The sequence below is a fragment of the Tripterygium wilfordii genome, chromosome 14 (genome assembly GCF_013401445.1).
Source record: "Tripterygium wilfordii isolate XIE 37 chromosome 14, ASM1340144v1, whole genome shotgun sequence".
Classification (NCBI taxonomy): domain Eukaryota; kingdom Viridiplantae; phylum Streptophyta; class Magnoliopsida; order Celastrales; family Celastraceae; genus Tripterygium; species Tripterygium wilfordii.
Window position 1 is genome coordinate 1,461,474 of NC_052245.1, and position 18,736 is coordinate 1,480,209.

The window sequence follows — 18,736 nt, forward strand, 5'->3', positions numbered from 1 at the left end:
GGTCCCACTTCTATTACATAAAAAGTCAAGTTAAACACGTCTTTCAATATAACCACATCAACAAAACACATCTCCCAATATAACCACATCAACAAAACACAAATTTCTATACATTTTTCTTCCCACCCAACATGGTGGCCAACAAATTCCCATGCTCTCCATGTTCTCCCCAATAAAACTACACCAAAACACAATCTTTCAATATAAAACACATCTCCCAATATAGCCACGTCAGCAAAACACAAAACTCAATACAACCACATCAACAAAACACAAAACCCTATACATATTTGTTGGCCCAGACAAAATAACACCATTGCAAGTGCTCTAATGATTCTTATTTGTTGGGCCAATAAAAATATTGATCCGATCTTACCTCTATTATATAAAATGTTAAGTCAAATACGTATTTTAATACAGTCAAATCAGCAAAACACATCTTCCAATACAACCACGTCATCAAAACACAAATTTCTATACAATTTTTCTTTCCACCCAACATGGAGACCAACAACATTCCATTTCTCCATATTATCCACAACAAAACTACATCAAAATACCAAATATCAATACATCCACTTCAGCAAAACATTTATCCCAATACAATCACATAAGCAAAACACATTTTACAATATAACCACATCAGTAAAAGACAACATCTTTATTGACCCAAAACATTTTATCATTGCAAATGCCCGTATAAAAGGTTAAGATCCATCCAAACAATATTTTTACGCACATAATTCGGGAGATTTTGTTTAGCATATGATATTATTGTGTTTTTGAAATGTTACAAATTTCGATCATTTTAATAGTATTTACCTAATATTTGTCTATTTTGTTCCCATTATTTGTTTTTATTACTATTATACCCTTACCCTTAACTGTTTACGAGAACACGACCGGCCACTAGCTCTGGCAGCGTCACGAAGACCGTCGATCCCATTTTGCTGCTGTTTTGGCATCAGAATTCTTCTTTATCTTTGAAGTTCCAGTGCCTAGAGAAATCACTAGATACTTGTTCCATTTTAGTGCTTGCTCTGGCAACTCATCAGGATCACCAGGAAACACTCTCCCCGTCGGCTTCATCGCCAACAACGACTATAGTCGAGTTCAAAAATCCCACAACCATGAATCAAATTAAGCTAGCAAATGCACATTAGACAAAACCAAAAGCTTACAGGATTATTTTCTGCAATCCCTCCATCAACTAGATGAAACTCCTTGTCGTTTCCTTCGGAATCTTTGGTCTTAAAATGATAAGCTGGAAAGTAAGTTGGAGCTGAAGAAGTACTGATACATATATCAGACAGCAAAGCGTCTTGAGATGCATCAGTTTCAGCCTTCAAACGTTAGAAAAAAAATAAAACAACATCAAACCTCAGGCTCCTGATGCCCTGCTTTTGAACATGGCTGAAAGATAATAAGGTGATGTTAAATATATACCTCAAAAGTTGAAAACACAATAGGTTGGAGCAATCGAATGTCGAATGTGGGTATAACAACGCGAGTTACTGTCTCGTGCAGTCTTCGGGTTCCAAGAATCTGGCGAAGCAGCTTTCGGAAATACTTGCCGCTATATTTTGGTCCCAATATAGCATTCATTCTCACAATAGTTCCACTACAAAATTCCCATGGAAGAAAGTCGTTAGCTTGTCATTATTAATGGACTTTCTCAGGCAAAAAAAGAAAAAAAAAATCCATGAATGATTAAGTACTTGGATTGAGGAAATATTTTGGGGCAGTGATCAAGATAGAACGGAACGACGTTTTTCGCCAAGTAGAGAGGACGGTTGTTTCGATCAGGAGCAGTCAGCATTGCTGTGATCAGACCTCCAGTGCTAGTCCCTGCAATAACATCAAAGTAATCTGCAATTCGAGCATCTTCTCCATCCAACTCACAAGCAAACACAAACATCAGTTAACAAGTATACTTTTATGTGTTTAAGAAATTTGTCAGTAGAATCAATTACTTGTAACTTCGTTTCAAGGAAAGCCAGGATGGTTCCAGGAATAATGCCTCTAATTCCAACCCCATCAATGCTTAGAACAGTGATCCTATCGCCATAAGTTGGGTTGATTTCATCTTTGAGAGAATGTTTGCTCATGTTTCTCTGTCGAGGATATTATTGAGGAAGAGAATGTTATACATGGGATGCTTGTCACTGGAAGTGACTATATATAGTGGATGCTGACGGTTTCTTGCTGAAGCTTCTAATAAGATGCGCACTCAGTAGTCTTACCGATTCCAGTGTTTTTTGTCCCAACTATCTCAAATGTTGAAATAGACGCATACAATTTCATATGAATGAAGTAAGACATGTGAAGTTAACTATTTTACATGTATCATATGCGTCCATTTCAACATTTGAGATAACTAGGAATTAAAACACCGGAGCATTTTCATTGAACAAATTGGAGAATAAGTCTTAGTAGTTAAGGAAGGCTGCTTTAATTGCTAGTCTAACTAATCTAATATATATCTAGTCCAACTAATCTAATCTATTCTAACACCTAGTTTATAGGTAACAAAATTTGTGCCCGTGATTAACCTTACAAAAAAAAAAAACCCAACATAGACAACTATGTTGGCAACAACATAATGTCATAATCATAAGCAAGGTCACAAGAAAAAGGAGTAAAGAACCCTTTGCCATTCCTGATGAACCATCTCCTCCATGCCGCATACCACTAGCAAACTCAAATGAGGAAATTTCCACATACATAACGTTTGAAATGAACTTCTTTCCAAAATTAGAAGAAAAAAATAGCGGTTGAGGTGGTTCGGGAACAATCAGTATCACATTCAACAATTCATGAAGCAATGCAGTGCAAGTTACTTCAATGCGAATATTTACATATCAAATGTATCCAGGACGAAATTTATACTTGCGAGTTTCAACTTTGTTGTCCCAGCCCAAGCAATATGTTATCTATCAATGTACAAGAGTCTTTAAAAAATTACAGTCAGCAGTCATCTATAGACCCGAGAAGATTTTTTCGTCTGCAGGCCAAAATGTGGACTAAAAAATCAAGAACAGATATGACTAAAGAAAATGATTTGCAAGTTGCATACTTGCATGAATACAGTGCCACCTACAATTCAAAATTCCGAATCTGGGGAAGCAACTCTATGTTGTAAGACTTTCTAACACTGAGTAAGTATCTCAGCACCATCCTCGGTAATTAGTATTGTGTGCTCAAACTGAGCCGACAGGCTTCCATCTTCTGTTACAACCGTCCAGTTATCATTCCACATTACAGGATCGATGCTACCAATTGTCAGCATAGGTTCTGCATAAACATATAATGTCTTATGGGATTAAGAACATAGCTCTTAAAAGATGAAAAAAATGATGGAGATAACATGAATAAGATTCAACACAATATGCAATTTCAGAAAGATAGAATGTCATCCAGGACATGAAGAAGATAACTGTTTCGGGTCTAGAAATTTATTACCAATCGTGAAAGTTTGATTTAACACCATGCGTCCACCATCATTGTTCCCTGAAAATGAAGAACTTTTGCATTATCTTTTGATACAGTCTTCCTGTATGCATTCAAGATGAGAGGGGGGAGAGAGAGAGAGGCCATCTTGTGAATTGAAACTGAATATTCTTGATGCAGATGTTTATTATTTAAACTCCAACTAAAGGGGTTATGCTATCAATGTTAGCAAGTCTTTGTGCAGCTAAGAAATAAACCTAGTCAAAAAAGATTTCCTTGTAAAATGACAAAGATGCTACTCTTATCCAAACTTCAATCTCAAAGCGCGAAACATAAATTGCAATCATGAAGGGCATGATCAAGTCAAGTGGAAACAAGATGCAACATATTTCATTTACGGTCTCTTTCAACAACAAAATATAGTATAAAATATAAATGTAGAAAATTGTGCTCAAGATGGTGAATGTTATAAGTTACATCAATAGGAGCTTCTGACTTTCCAAAGCATAGTATAACAGCATTGCTAGCTGAGAACAAGGTGACAACGTTAAATAACTTGACATAATACTTAAATGATACAAATGAAAGGATTTCAGATCGAAACAAGTTATTGATGAGCAGCAGCTTCACCAAAAATGTTTTCAATATTTTAGCTCGTTCCGGTTTGTTGAGAAGAAAGATCATTGAAATGTTACTAATTAACAGCCTACAATTGAATCCTAACTCTCAAATCTCAATAAGTAACCAGGATGCATCTCTCCAACCAAGAAATGACATCAAAATAAGTAGCTTGGATCTAATGCAAAACAACAAAACCAAGAATTGATTTAAGCTCAGGAGGATTACTGAAGTGTTGAATAACTGGATCAGCATGGAAAACGCGTCCAACACCGTGGCCAACAAACCGTTCGACGACCCCATAACGATATTTATCAGCATGATCACTAAGGTAAAAGTGTAAAACATCTATCATTAGTGAGATAAAGCAAGATGTAAATTCAATATAATTCACATAGTATGAGGGTGGAAAATGATGTGTTTCAAATTTGTAAGGAGCCATGAGAAAGGTGTTTTGAAAATTTTTCAAGTTTCTTAAAGTCCATACTACCCACATAATTCTAACGAAAGTGAGCCCATTGTATGCAGGGTGTATCAACTGATTGAATTATTAAAGTTAAAATTGATCATACATATTCTAGAAGTGAACTGATGAGAAAAGATAAGACATTGACATGAAATGCAAAGGGGCAATCTCTCAATGTTCTAAAAATAGTAATTTAAGGTCATTAAAAATTTAAAACGATCACGGGCAGAAAATCAATAAAGTACTGAGATAGGCCCATGGCAGATGCCTTACTGAATTGTTTTGCCAATTTTGTTGTACTCAACTCCCGGTGCACATATTGATATTGCCTTATCTAAACACTCTTTGGTTACCTATAGCAGGAAAAAAGAAACAGTCAATTGTATCAGCATAAAGTATTTATATAACAATCCAATGAGTTAAACAACTATTTTTTCAAGGGCACTGGCGTAAGTTCAAAATGAAAATTCAATAAGAAAAGCAAACAAGTGGAAGATTAGCAGAAAAAGGATCACATTAGAACAACATTTAATGGGAAACTGAAAATCTCATGAATTTTTAACAATAGTCTTCAAAACTCAAGTTCAATTTTTCACAACGGTTATGGAGCCAAGTAAATAGGACAAACATGATTCATTTATATTAAATATTACTGCATGTATAATATATACTGAAGTAACAATAAAACTGGTATAAGAGACGGTGATCCATATGCATACAAGGGCACGAGATGGGAAGCCTCGACAAAAAAAAAAGAGACAGTGAAACAATGAGTAGTTTCGTATATGATTGGTATTTAACTGTCACCAAGGAATATATATGAAGTTGGAATCCCTTAATTACCCAGAAGTATGGACTAACATTGAGACACAAAGGGAGATTTTTTTTTATGAAAACGATAAACATAACAACCACCTTCAACATTGAGATCCCCCAAAAATATGTTCATACTCAGCCAAGCATTTCAAGTTCATTACATGCTTAAAAAGGAACAAAACTAAGCCACTCTTCAAGTTCATTAGAGCTTAGCAGCTTGACCATTCATTTGGCTACCAATATCCTTTCCTTTGATTAAATTATCAGTTTTCGAATGATCAAAGAAATAATTCTTCAGGATCTAAGAAGGAATTCATGTACATTGGCCAAAGTGCCAAACTATAAAAATAATCTGGCCTAACCATTAACTAATCTAGTGAAGAACATGAAATTAATTAGATAATTTTTGAGGTCATATATATATATAAAGGTGGAATGGATGGGAGAGATTCATATTCTGAAATGCTACCTGGACAAGGTTTCTTGCCTCATCATCCACTTCTCCGCAGAAAAAAGTTGCCGATGTATCACCATGATAACCCTACATATCAAAAGGTGCCACGAATAAGCATTTGCAGTATATCATATGACAACAATGGTAAACAAATATAATGTCTAGTTGATTATGATGAACTAAAGCAATATATCACAATGCATATTGCATCATTGTTCTCAAAAACTGAAAGAATAAACCATGATGCTTACATTTAGGTAAACGGTAACATCAATATTGATAATATCACCATCCTGCAAAAGCACATCATATGATGTTTAATCATTGGGAGGAAAAGAAACTAAGCAACAAATAATGAAACAGTTCAAGTAGTCAAGAGAGAAAACCTGTAGTGGACGGGAATCTGGTATCCCATGACAAATACATTCATTTACTGATGTGCAAACGCTCTTTGGAAACCCGCCATAGCCAAGAGGTGAGGGATATGCTCCATTGTCAATAATCATTTGGTGTACTGCTTTGTCAATTTCATCTGTCTTGATGTGTGGCTGCCAATAGAAGCAAGATTAAATATATAAGATAAGGCAGACAGCAACCTCCAATGTAATCTCACAATCCATGCGAAAGTAACAACTCGTCTCCAGTAAATCAGTAATAATAGCAAGTGAAACAAATACAAGGCTGTAAATGTTAAGTAACTAGATGAAACTCCAACCAGCAGCCTCCTTTAATTCCAATCAGGAAGTGAAAACAGGTAAAGAAACCCAAAAAAAAAAAGAAGAAGCTAAGAAAAAGTTCAAAAACTTTCATCATTAGATCCCGAGTGCATGTATCAAACTTTCACAAATTTAATGAAATCAGGATAATGCAAGAATTAAGGAGAGTCTAGGGAACAGGGGGAATGGGATTCGAGATAGAGAGAGAAAGTAAAAAGTAGCAGGTTATTCAAAACTAATTGTTTGTATCATAACAAATCCCTAATCCTGCGTTTGAATTAATATTAAGTGACAAGAAAGTAAACAACTTTTCAAAGGACAAAGCACCATGATACCTTGACTAATGTCCCAGCATATTCAAGAACCTGTGCTGCCAATCTCCCTGAAGCTCTCATGCATTCAATCCCCTTCTCATCATGCATTTCCAGCCCACTTGAAATTCCAGCTGGCTTCCGAGAATTGACATAAGGAGGCCTTGGTATATGAGATGGAACAGGTCGACGAGGTGAAACTTTTCCAGGCCTAAGACGTTTACGCTTGGTGTCAGGAACAGCATCTTGATTTCTGATAATTTCAACAATGAATCCAACAGGGAAAAGCATTTGAGAAAACAGTATAAGTATGAAAGCTCGAGAGGTTATCAAGTCTAATTGATGTATATAGTTAAATCACCTTCTGAACAACAGATTGCTTAACCCTGAAAGATTTCTAGATAATCTCATCGACACATGTTTGTTTCCTGTTTGCAAGCATTAAAAATAACCAGAGAAATTATGATCAATAATTCCAAGCTTTAATCCAAACTTGGCAACAAACAAGTTGCAGCAATAAAAATTTAACAGATAACTTCATAGAGAGAACATTATTCAGAAAATGGACATAAGAAGCCAGCTTCAACAGCAAGAGTATTATAAGCTCAAGAATACTGTTGCAAAATAAAAATATGCGGTTGAGAGAGGGAAGGATACCACAAAGACAAAGTGTACAAATCCTAAACCTTCAAATATACTTCTAAGAATCTAAAATCAATCACCAACCCTGCAACCCATGAATTTTGGTCCTAAATGTATCCAAATCACACAGTTCCCATCCAATTACAACCCATACAAACAGTGGCTGAATTTTATCTCACCTCTCGAAGTCACAATGGTCGGGGCAGGCCCCGTAACTAATAAGAGACTTAGGAATAGCATACAAACTGGGCAAGTGAACTTAAACCGACATACTTAAGCAGACAATGCCATCGAAATTAGAACAAAACCTAAATTACAGATTATTGGAGTGATTCACCGAAATCTACAAAGAAGAAACACCAGAACTACGCTTATACGATTGAAGAAACAGATTACTGTAACATGGGGACAAAGTGACGGGACCTGGATTATAGCGGAAGAGTTGATACAGAGGCTGCTTAGATTGAACGATGCGCTCTCCAAGAAAAGAAGACAAGATCCTTGGCTGCACAGACGAAGCGCCTACCATTCTCTCTCCGTTTATCCTCAATTTCGATGGGTAGCTAGCCTCCGCCTCTCGCCCTCCCTCCCTCCCGTTAATTAACGTATTATCCGTTATAAATAAATGTAATTCCCTTGACGGGCCCAGTTTTCATAAGAATTGGACTGCATCTTACAGCTCAAAGGCCCAAAACTACAGAAGTCTGGACTCTTGCTTGAATACAGATGCGGAGCCCAAGTCCAAAACAGGCTCAATGATCAGGAATCCAGGCTCAAAGGCCCATAGTAATTTTAATGGGCTGGTCCTTTGGATTAAAACCCAGCCCGGTAACAACGTGTGAGAGGAGTAGAGGACTTCTTAATAAAAATCCCTCAATTTTTGGACTTTAGCGGAAGGAAGCTGAATGTTTCAATCCCATATGGCTTTCAACATTAATCTCCTCTTCTTTTCTTTTCTTTTTTCTAAAGAATAGTATTCATATTCTTTCTTTCTTTTTTGGTACAGGGGAAGGGAATGGGGGCTTGAATTCAAGACCTCTATGAAATACGGTCATACTACACACATGATTGTCATATGAATTACTTGTGCTTCTCGAATAATAATACCATTCATATTCAAAAAATAACAATAATTAATTGTTTAAATTAAACAAACATTAAGCCTGTGGGATGTAGCCGTAATAGAAGATACGACAAAACTAGAAAACGATAGCATATTATCTGAAGCATCAACAAATCAAACATTAAATTTATTTATTTATTTAAAGTGCGTTTGGATTGAGGGATTTGGGAGGAAGGGAAGAGAAGGGAAAGGGAAGGAAGAGAAGGGAAGAGAATGGAAGGTAAAATAGTTCTCTCTCTCTCATGTTTGGATAGATAAAAAACAAATGAAAGAAAAGTGGTTTTATTTACTAATTTATCCTTCATTTTTATGCTTAAGTATTATTTACAATAGTAAAATAAGTTTTTAACTTATAAATAACTTAATTAGTATCTCTTCCCTCCTAATGACTCCATTTTGGAGAGGAATAATTTTGACAAAAATTTAGTGAAATCTTCCCTCCAATTCTCGCCAAATCCCTCCCCTCAATTTTTTATAAACTATCCAAATAATGGAATTAGAAGAAAACTCAATTTCCCTTTTCTTCCCTCCCCCCAAATCCCTCTATCCAAACACACTCTTAGGTTTTAGGATAGCACATGTACTGATGTACGGTTCATCAAAGTGTGAACTAATTCTTTAGCAGCAGAAAATGAGCTAACGAGCATCGGACTACGTCGTGTCATTTTCGGTAGCCTTGGCTGCGAGGGACAATTCTTGGAATCCGATGCTGGTGGACTGTGGAGATACTTGGGTTCAGTCACTCTGACACTCTTCCTGGCCCATGAGCCCACGGTTCATATGTTCTAACTAAGTACTGATCATAAGGATATGGTATGGTTCTATACTTCTATTTCTGTTATCAGCATAGATAAATAAAAACTTGAATACATAAAAAAAAAAAAAAAGAGTAAAGTAAATTAGGAATATACATATACATATAATATAATATAACTGGAAATGTGATGCTACCTTCTTTTCTTTACTTGATTGAGCAAATTTTAATTATTGGGCTCCATCCCCCCTATTTAATTGGTTTGGGCTTCATCAAAGGCTGCAGCATGATGAAGTCGAATCAGATCATAAATGCTGCATTAAGCAGCAGCACATTCTGTGTTCCTTTTATAAAGTAAATAGAACCCACATACAGTTCTCAAGGATCACAAGAAGATTTAAATTCCTTTTCATTGGCTTTTTCACAATTTCCAAATTTCGAGCAAGTGCCCATTAATTTGTGATTTTTTTTCTATGGAAATGCAGTAGTTGGACGTCCCCTCTCAACTACTAATTTGGTGCAACGAATTTATTTGGTGGTGTTACTGTTGTGTGCAGTCCTTTCATCTATTTTGATTCGACTTTCAAGTTTCAAAATGAAAAATTACTCAAACGCCTTGTTGTAATGACTAAATCTCGCGAGTCAACTCAAGCAAAATGCAAATCAAAAAGTCTTTAGCTCAAAGTTACGCAAAATTTAGCCGGATGATCACTCGATTCAGCATGATCGTCAAGACTAATCGTTTTGCCACTAGCCGCACATTATTTTGGCCACATTCTGATTTTTATGCCTTTGAATTAGCATGTAACTACTTTTGGACATTTTCATAATTTTTTGCGATCTCCATTGCTTCAGCTTTCTATTTATTTAGGGTTGTAATAACCTAAGAGATCATTCAACGATTTACAAACATATTTTGAGATTGCTTTCCTCTTTGGTGGGTTCTAATTTCTTGTGTTTTAGACCTAAACGTCATAGGTTTACGTTTTCGACTCCATCAATACCTGACCAAAGTAGAGCTACCTACCATGTCCAGGCCTGCAAGGTTTGAATGACGTTAAAGTGGTTGTTATTGAAGAAAACTATGGTTTGAACGGAAGGTGAATAGGTGTGATGATGGATCAATTAAGTATAAGCAAACGACAAATTAACAAAAGCACATCTCCCACCCCACCTGACCAGGGTACTTGACCACAAAAATGGACCTCAAATGCAACAACTAGAGATCTCTCTCAGTCTCAGTCTCAGTCTCAGTCTCAGTCTCTCACATGGCTGGCTTCAATCAAAGTCCTGTTATTGTGTGCGTTTATATCATGTAATTTGGATTTTTGTGTTGTTTTATAATTACACACATCTCAATCTTTGGACCACTAGGATATATATTATGAAATCTACAAGGCTGTGGGGTGGGGGGGGGGGGGGGTGAATTGTGCTTTAATAGAGTTTCCCAAGGAGAGGAAGGAAGATGGTGAAGGGTCAATCAAATTTAGTACAGTGGTTTATGATTTTTATGCCATTACTTTCTTGTACAAAAAAGAAAGTGGATAAAGTTTAGAAATCGAGATTGCACTATTATTGCACAAACTTCAGCATCCGTACCCTGCTTTAGGTGGTCCTATGAGGTAAATGAACTATTAAAAAATATTAATCAAGTTATAAAACTAGCAATTATAAGGTTTTAGTAATTGATAGAAAAATCAGGTACGTATGAAGGGAATGCTTGTGTGCTATGTATTGACTTTGAAAAGAAACAAGAAAAAGACGTAAGACCACAAAAGTTTCACTTTGTAAAGAGATAGTCATGGCATGGGGGGTCCTAAAAATGTGAAATGAAAGGCCATAATACTAAAAAAAAAAAGACAACAAAAACTAGTCACTTTCAATTATTACACAACAGGCGTATGAGGATTAAAAAAAAAGAGACATAAAGTGATATAACAACAAGATTTTGGTTAATTTCAATCATAACAGATTAGAACTCCTCGTCAATTCAAGGAAAATTTTCTTCAAGAGTTTGGTTAATTTGAATCTACACCTCGAGAAATTAAATCTAAGTTTATTAACAACAAGATTTTGCACTCATATCATTATTAGGAGTCCAATAAGAAAGGATAACCACAAGTAACTCAGATGACACTCATGTGTGTGTGATATCTCATAGAAGTCTCGAGTTCGAGTCTCCTCATCCCCTCCCGCTGTATTCCAAAAAAAAAAAAGAGTCCAATAAAAAAGACCACAAATATCTTTTATCACTTGGAAAAGTTTAGCGCCATTTGTTTAGCTGATTAGTTGAATTCATAATTATTATATAGTAAATTCTCTTGTGTTCACGCTGGGAAAAAATTACTCTTTTTTTTTTTCAACTATGGAAAGAAAAAGGAATGCTTTTTTTGGCGATCGAGAGGAGTAGAGGACCAATTACACCAACAAACGAAGAAAACATGTATTTGACATGAAATGAAAGCAATCACTTTATCTTTACAAATTCATTACCTTCTTCTTCATTTTTTTTTTCTTTTTTCACACCATTCACTTTCTTTTCCGTTTCTTTTGGGAATTCTTGTAATTAGGTCTTTCTTTACTGTTTTAGGTCCATAAAGAGATGGCAAATCTTAAAGCTGATTGAGTTCTTTTGGGTTGTAAGTTTTCAACAGAGTAATGTAAAGTAGGGAAATTATGGACATACATGCACAGATATCACGACCTTTTATGTGCATGGCATCTTTTGGATCCACCACTACCTTATAAATTTATAATAGCTAGCTTTGACTTCATCAGCTTGTGCTCTCCATTGGGAAATCAATCATCATTACATTTTTCATCCAATCTGGGAGTTTCATCAATCATGCATGCTTGTTATCGTACGTGTGGTGCAGAAGCAGCAGCAGATATTCTTCACACTACCATTGCCTCCTTAATTGCCTATAGCATGAATGTACACTGACACTCGTGGGTGCCCACACTTTAAATCATGGGTCCTCGGTTCTAATACTATCTATAACAACTTCTCCCTCCGCATTTAATAATACTTTATTCGCTTTGGGCCAATTCACATTAACTCTTACGACTTTATCTTCATAAGTTCAACACCGGCTAACCCATACTATAGTTTGGGCCTAAGAAGTGCGTTCATTATTAGTTTGGAACTTTGTTCTATTATATTATTTACTTCATATCTTTTATTGAGCGATAAGAGATGAGAGATTTAACATCATTATCACTTGGTAGCTTACCCCAACACCACCAAACTTAGACACTACGGAGACTTGACTTGACCCGTATGCTACAAAACACACAACGAACTTAACCTTATCTGTTCCTCAATCCTCATCTACCAAATCTACTACAACAAAATAATAGTAGGAACAAATTAATATTGAGGAGAGTGGTTAGTTTGGAATATTTGGGTTAGCTCGTCCTTAATCATTCATATCTATCTACGTCACAAGAATTATTGTATTTGAAACAAAGTAGTGTGCAAAAGTTGGGTTAAGCACTTTTGGCAGTAAAAGTCTAAAAGCTTACTAGATCATGGCCACACACTTTATATAGGATTGGGGTACGCCTGCACCAATTTTATTTTAAAAATGGAGTTCAAACTTTCATTATAGTTTTCTGTGTCCACCATTCGGCTAAAGATCCATGTGACTTTGTCTATATATATATATACCCCTCCCTTTTCAACTATATATATTGCTTGAAACCAAAGGAATCTTGCTTTATATCATTCAATTTTGATTTAAAGGGTGGTAATGAGAGGGATCATCATGTTTTCCCACACTTTAATTTGAACCAAACATGAAACATTCTCTTGTACTGTTGCATGTTCTAAGTATATTATAGTACAATCTCTCTTCTTTCTCGACATAATTGTGTATCACATCCGGTTTCTTATTTCTTCAACATATCATGATGGCTTGTCTAGTAAAGAACATTAAACAATGCAAGTGTATATGCAACTGATCTGAAGAATATCATCTAGTGTTTAAATCACTATGTAAAATCTATTATAATAGACAGGAGAATTTGAAGTATTGAACTCTTTGTCGAGGATGATGTAAGTGAACAATGTGCTTTATAAGTGTGACTTCGATTTTAAACACTTGACTCGCCTTTTGAAGGACAAAGCGCACGCAACTTGAGCTCAAAGCGTGTATAATATTTCAAGTCGATTAAATCAAACTTCTCTTACCTCATTATTCTACTTCTCACTCCCTTATCTCGTCTCTCCCAAATTCTTCAAATTATAACAGATGGAGTGACTATGAGACTCTCACTTGAGTTAGGGTGTGAGTTCGAGTAAACTAACCTATCACGTTTGAAGCAAGAGTAGAGTTATATCCTCCTTTTAGTCCTACAGTTTTTAGAGAATAAGCGTGCATTTGTGATCATGGAAGGTATCTTCCCGCCTCTTTGAACGAAAAGAAAGAAAACAGAAAAGGACATGGACATCTATTGTATAAAACCAATAGGAGAATCTACTGATCAAAAATGTGAAAGGTCACCCATATTTTACTCAAAAATGTGAAAGCCATAGATGAGAATCTTTTTTCTATCCGTTTTGGATTTAAGAGGAAAAAAAAAAAGGCAGACATTGTTGTGTGTATTTTTCGTGATTCAATATTCTATCAAATATACCATATCGGTTTGTTAATCCTGAACCTTGTGATATTCACTGAACCCGTAAACTCAAAACATACAATATCTTTGACGTAATAGAATTGTGATTTTCAACATATTCCCTTCAAAATCCAAGCCAAAAATGTTTACTTTGGCATGAATTATTGAATATTGCTGAAGATGTAATTTTGTTCTTAATAGAGAATTAATACACCTGCCTATGTCTATAGCCAGAGCATATAGGGTTAAGTTTTTATGGTGGCAACCTAATAAAACCGAGCTTATATTAATTTAGCTTTTATTGCGTGGTCCATATTGCCTTCCATTTGGACCGTCCAAAAAATAAATCAAGCCCCACGTGCGATTGTACATAATTGTGAACAACCATATCGATCTCAATGCATTTGGCATGTAAGATATCCCATTTTTCTTCATTAATTAGTTACTCACTCACCTCACCAATATTATATATATGCCGTTATGGCACCAAATTAAATGTCCATGTGTCCAATGTCCCCTCCATTTTCTGTCTTTTTTTTTCCCCTTTTTTGGATTACATTGAACTAGAAGAAACTAATTTACACAATATTCATGCTCTAAGCGAATGAGTTGACATATTCTGTAAGTCTTTACAGTAGAAGTCATTGTAATGATCATCACAGATATTCAATATGTTTATCAAATTTAAAAATTATGTAGACTTCACAATAATAACCCGACTGGACTTCTGCGATAAAAACGGGAGGGATCTTAACCCAAAAGAATATGGTTTATCCGCACCTTTTCACTTTTTTCTTTTATTTTCTTGTTCGCTGATATTTTTCCCGCTTGTAGAAACTACTACCTTTATTTTGTCCTCTCTACTTACCAATTATGTATAGTGATTTATAACGGCGTGAGGTTTACACGTGTTGTTCATCAGTTGGGCTAAAAGTCGGTACATCAATAACAGCTCGATCTCTATAACGGCGCCGTCAAATTTCCCGTTGCAGGATTCCCTGTCACTATTAATGGGACCTGGACCACATTACTAGAAGTCTAGAAAACGCAACCCATGGTCCCTTAAAAGCCAAAACCAATCCTCACCGTTAAATTGACTCATCATCATCGCAATCAGTGGATGATTTCTTTCTCTCTTGACCTAACAAAAGGAGCAAGAGGGCACACAAGGTAGAAGCAACAAATTCTAGATGGTAAGGAAGTGTTGGGGAATTACAGAGATTTCAGTGATGGAGGTAGCTCAGGTCGGCGTTCGAACACGAGCTCAAGCTCTAGCCATGGCGGCTGCCACCAGCTCAGCATCAAATAAACGAAGGAAGGCCAACGATGGAGAAATTCAGATATCGACTTCCTATTTTCAGCTCGGCAGTACTACTAGCGAAGGATTAGTCATTAAGCCGGAGAATTCAGCTTCGTCTGCGCCGGAGCGAAATTCTAGCATTCCAGCGGTGGCAGATGTTAGGTGCGGGAGCCCTAGCTCTGATCATACATCGGTTTCTTGTTGTTCGAGTAACGGATCGAGCAAGAGATTTAAATCCGTGGATCCGGAGGTGAAATTCGTTTCTGATGCAAATGGAATTCGCTTTAATACCTCTCGTCATAATGAACACTTGAATTTCAAGTTTATGGCGCTATAATGGCGTGTATTTAATTCTTATGCGTTTGAATTCCGATTGGTTTTTTATTTCATTATAATTTTTCTTTCAGGACGAGAGATCAGAAGTTGAAATATCCACGACGTATTACAGCTGCGCAGAAAGGTATTCTTCTGGATAGTATATACAATTTTACTGTAGCTCACGTCTCTCAGAATTTGAAATTCAAAAGGACTGAACCATTCAATTTATATTTTAAAAATTGATACTCTCCTTGATATATACACACACTGTATATAGTGTATCTAATTATCCTTTCTTTTACACGCTCTTTCGTAGCAGAGAGACGACACCGACTCCAACGAGTGAGCTTCAAGAAGAATCAGGCGACCTGGATTCTACAGCTAAGCCATACGAGGCGGATTCTCGCCCCAGATCAGCGGTGGAGAAGAAGCCGTCAAGGGCGAGGAAGATGCCACCGGAGTCCGAGCTGGAAGAATTCTTCGCAGAAGCGGAGAAGAAACTAAAACAAGAATTCACCGAGAAGTAAGCAATTGAATACGAATTCGTAACAGTGCTCATGCATATACAAGAAATTGTGATTTTCTGATGACTAAATCGTCTGAACCATGTATACAAGAAATTGTGATATTCTGATGACTAAATCGTCTGAACCATGGCAGGTATAACTTCGACGTCGAGAAGGAGGAGCCCTTGGTAGGACGTTATGAGTGGGTTAGAGTAGACAAATGAAGACCATGAAAAACAACAATGGCTGCATTATCTGGACTATCTGTTAATTTAGGTACCATTGATTGAATTTTACTTTCTGTATTTTGTATAGCTCTCCTCTCTCTCTCTCTCTCTCTCCCCCTTCTATCTATGTTTCTTATTTGTACTATTACGGTCTACACGGAAAAGCGTCTGCAAGAAAATGCAGGAATCAAGAACAGACTTTGAATAACGAAGCTGGATTCCTTAATATTATTTTGCCTTTTCGGTTTGGCCTCCATAAAATTCGTGTCCGTTTCCCTGCAAAAGTCTGCTGCTAATCTTCTTTAATTTCTCGCTGGTACAAATTTTCGCTTTCCCTGCATTTACTGTTTTCCATTCATGGAATCATGGCAGAAGATAAGGTTTTTTTTTTTTTTAAAAAAAATTTGTGGAATGGTGATGAAAAAATTTAAATAGTGAGAGTGAAATAATGACGAAATTGTAGTCCGTCGGTTGGGATGAGAGAGAGAGAGGAATCAGAAATGTAGGTGGGCGTGGCAAGGGGAGAAGTGAAAAATTGAGGGGTGATGTGACGTGACGTTGAGCAGGTTCCTACACGCACACACCATGCCGTGTAAGTTACGGACACGTGTGAGGAATAATTCTTCACACAAAACTGTAAAACGATGAATGCGATTCATACCGATCATCAAAATTGTTAGGGATGCTATTAATAATAATCTCAAAAACATTCTAACAGTGTGTGGTATGAAGTGATTGGATGTGGTTTTCAATGGATTTAATTGTCAATTGATTACATGTCACACTTTATTAGGATACTCATAAAATAGTTATTATTGAGATCTTTATCATTTTTGTTCATATCATTCCTTTTAAATATGTATAGATTTACAATTACTTGATCCCGTTATCATTGTAGAAGTTATATACATCAATTGTCAATAATTAAGATCTGGGATTGGTTATATAGAATAGACTTTGAAGTAAAATTATTGTGAGCCTAATTGACACAAAATCATTAAAAAATGAGCGGAAATGGAAAATCTGTCAAAAATTGCGCTGACTTCATGCAGCACTACCTTCTAACCTTTATGGTGTTCATTAATTTCATGTTACTTTGCATGTTAATTTTATGGTGTTCATTAATTTCACCTGTGGCATCTGTGATATTTATATTAATTATAAACACATTTATAGGACTCATTTAACACCTAACACTCTATATGAATTGAGAGTAAAATGAACATGATAAATTGGGGGTTTCAAGTATTTTTCTTCTCCTCAAAAATCTTCTTTTGGCTACTCTAATTTTGCTTGTTCTCTCCTTTTTTGCGTAAAATTTTGACAATAGTGGATTTGTTCCTTGCATTTTGAGTAACAGAAAATTACGTTGCATCGATGAATGGAAAATACTCTCAATTTGTAGATGACTATTTTAGGAACAAAACCACGCAGGCCTTGAGGCTCAAAGCGGACATGCTTCTATAAGTTTGGATTGAATTTTCTTACATGGTATATGAGCAGGATACAACTACGATGTCAAGTTCTCTTATCTCTCCCATTTGGGTCACTTGTCAGGACTTCTGAATGTCCTTATGGATAAACAACCTAAAAGGTGTGGGGTATCACAAGGACCCTAAGCCGTACAGTCCGCTTGTTGCGCCTTATAAACTGAACCTACATGTGCGGGAGAGTATTAAGATGAAATGTCATAGATCGAAAAACAAAATGTTTTATAAGTCAAGATCCAACATATCTCCATTAGATGATCATTTTAAGAGCAAAACATGCGTGCATACTTTCCTTGAGACCCAAACTAGACAATACCTCTACAACTTGCTTAAGTTGTATTTTCTTAAACGCATCGCATCTCCTCGTGCGTCACACCAGGCATTTGAGGATGCATGGACGGTACGAGGAATTCGACATCCCAACAATATTTATTGTACACGGGTCTCTACTCATGCGTTTGTCGCTTTAATCAACTAACCATATGCATAAATCCTAATATGCTAATCCTTATTCCTTTCTTCTTCACGATGAGAAAGATAGATTAGATATATATATAGTGGTGTCTGTATTGGACAAGGTCCACTTGAAAACCACATGGGATGTCACGTACGTACATGATTAACTTATTTTAATGACATGAATGATCACGACGCGCATGTGGTCTGTGTATATATATATATATATATATATACACATATATGTGTACGTATATGATTATACTGGAATCCAATGAGGACGGGACGGGAGTCACGGGACGGGACATTTAATAATAATACTAGTGTTAGTTTTGAGTAAGGAAGCTCGTACGCAGCGGAGGTAACGGGACTTTGTTGGGGTTTACATAAGCATGAATGGAATGAATGGCAATAAATATGGGAGAAGAGAGGAGAGGAGTAAAACCATCGCTTCTGTCGTTTGTTAGAG

At 36.2% G+C, this 18,736-nt stretch overlaps 3 protein-coding genes across 5 annotated transcripts; 1 reads left to right on the forward strand and 2 right to left on the reverse strand.

The window, feature by feature from the left end:
* Window positions 1-924: 924 nt before the first annotated feature.
* Window positions 925-2,108, reverse strand: LOC120015117 (patatin-like protein 1). Its single transcript, XM_038867344.1, has 5 exons — window positions 1,974-2,108; window positions 1,719-1,897; window positions 1,447-1,621; window positions 1,182-1,343; window positions 925-1,101 (listed from the first exon to the last, which is right to left on the reverse strand). Exons 1-5 carry the CDS (start codon window positions 2,106-2,108, stop codon window positions 925-927), a joined length of 828 nt encoding a protein of 275 aa, XP_038723272.1.
* A 666-nt stretch (window positions 2,109-2,774) lies between these two features.
* LOC120014506 (methionine aminopeptidase 1D, chloroplastic/mitochondrial) lies at window positions 2,775-8,058 on the reverse strand. 2 transcript variants are annotated; one of them, XM_038866474.1, is made up of 11 exons: window positions 7,897-8,058; window positions 7,193-7,259; window positions 6,856-7,084; window positions 6,191-6,352; window positions 6,056-6,097; window positions 5,820-5,891; window positions 4,808-4,887; window positions 4,297-4,394; window positions 3,463-3,510; window positions 3,101-3,294; window positions 2,775-3,004 (listed from the first exon to the last, which is right to left on the reverse strand). In XM_038866474.1, exons 1-10 carry the CDS (start codon window positions 8,000-8,002, stop codon window positions 3,149-3,151), a joined length of 1,050 nt encoding a protein of 349 aa, XP_038722402.1. In that variant the 5' UTR covers window positions 8,003-8,058; the 3' UTR covers window positions 2,775-3,004; window positions 3,101-3,148. The 2 variants fall into 2 exon arrangements, with proteins under 2 accessions (XP_038722402.1, XP_038722401.1); XM_038866473.1 differs by having other exon boundaries at window positions 2,775-3,294.
* A 7,011-nt stretch (window positions 8,059-15,069) lies between these two features.
* On the forward strand, window positions 15,070-16,582 carry LOC120015398 (cyclin-dependent kinase inhibitor 1-like). Of its 2 annotated transcripts, none has more exons than XM_038867810.1 (4): window positions 15,070-15,520; window positions 15,678-15,730; window positions 15,905-16,111; window positions 16,249-16,582. In XM_038867810.1, exons 1-4 carry the CDS (start codon window positions 15,161-15,163, stop codon window positions 16,316-16,318), a joined length of 690 nt encoding a protein of 229 aa, XP_038723738.1. In that variant the 5' UTR covers window positions 15,070-15,160; the 3' UTR covers window positions 16,319-16,582. The 2 variants fall into 2 exon arrangements, with proteins under 2 accessions (XP_038723738.1, XP_038723739.1); XM_038867811.1 differs by having other exon boundaries at window positions 15,908-16,111.
* The last annotated feature ends 2,154 nt before the right edge of the window (window positions 16,583-18,736 follow it).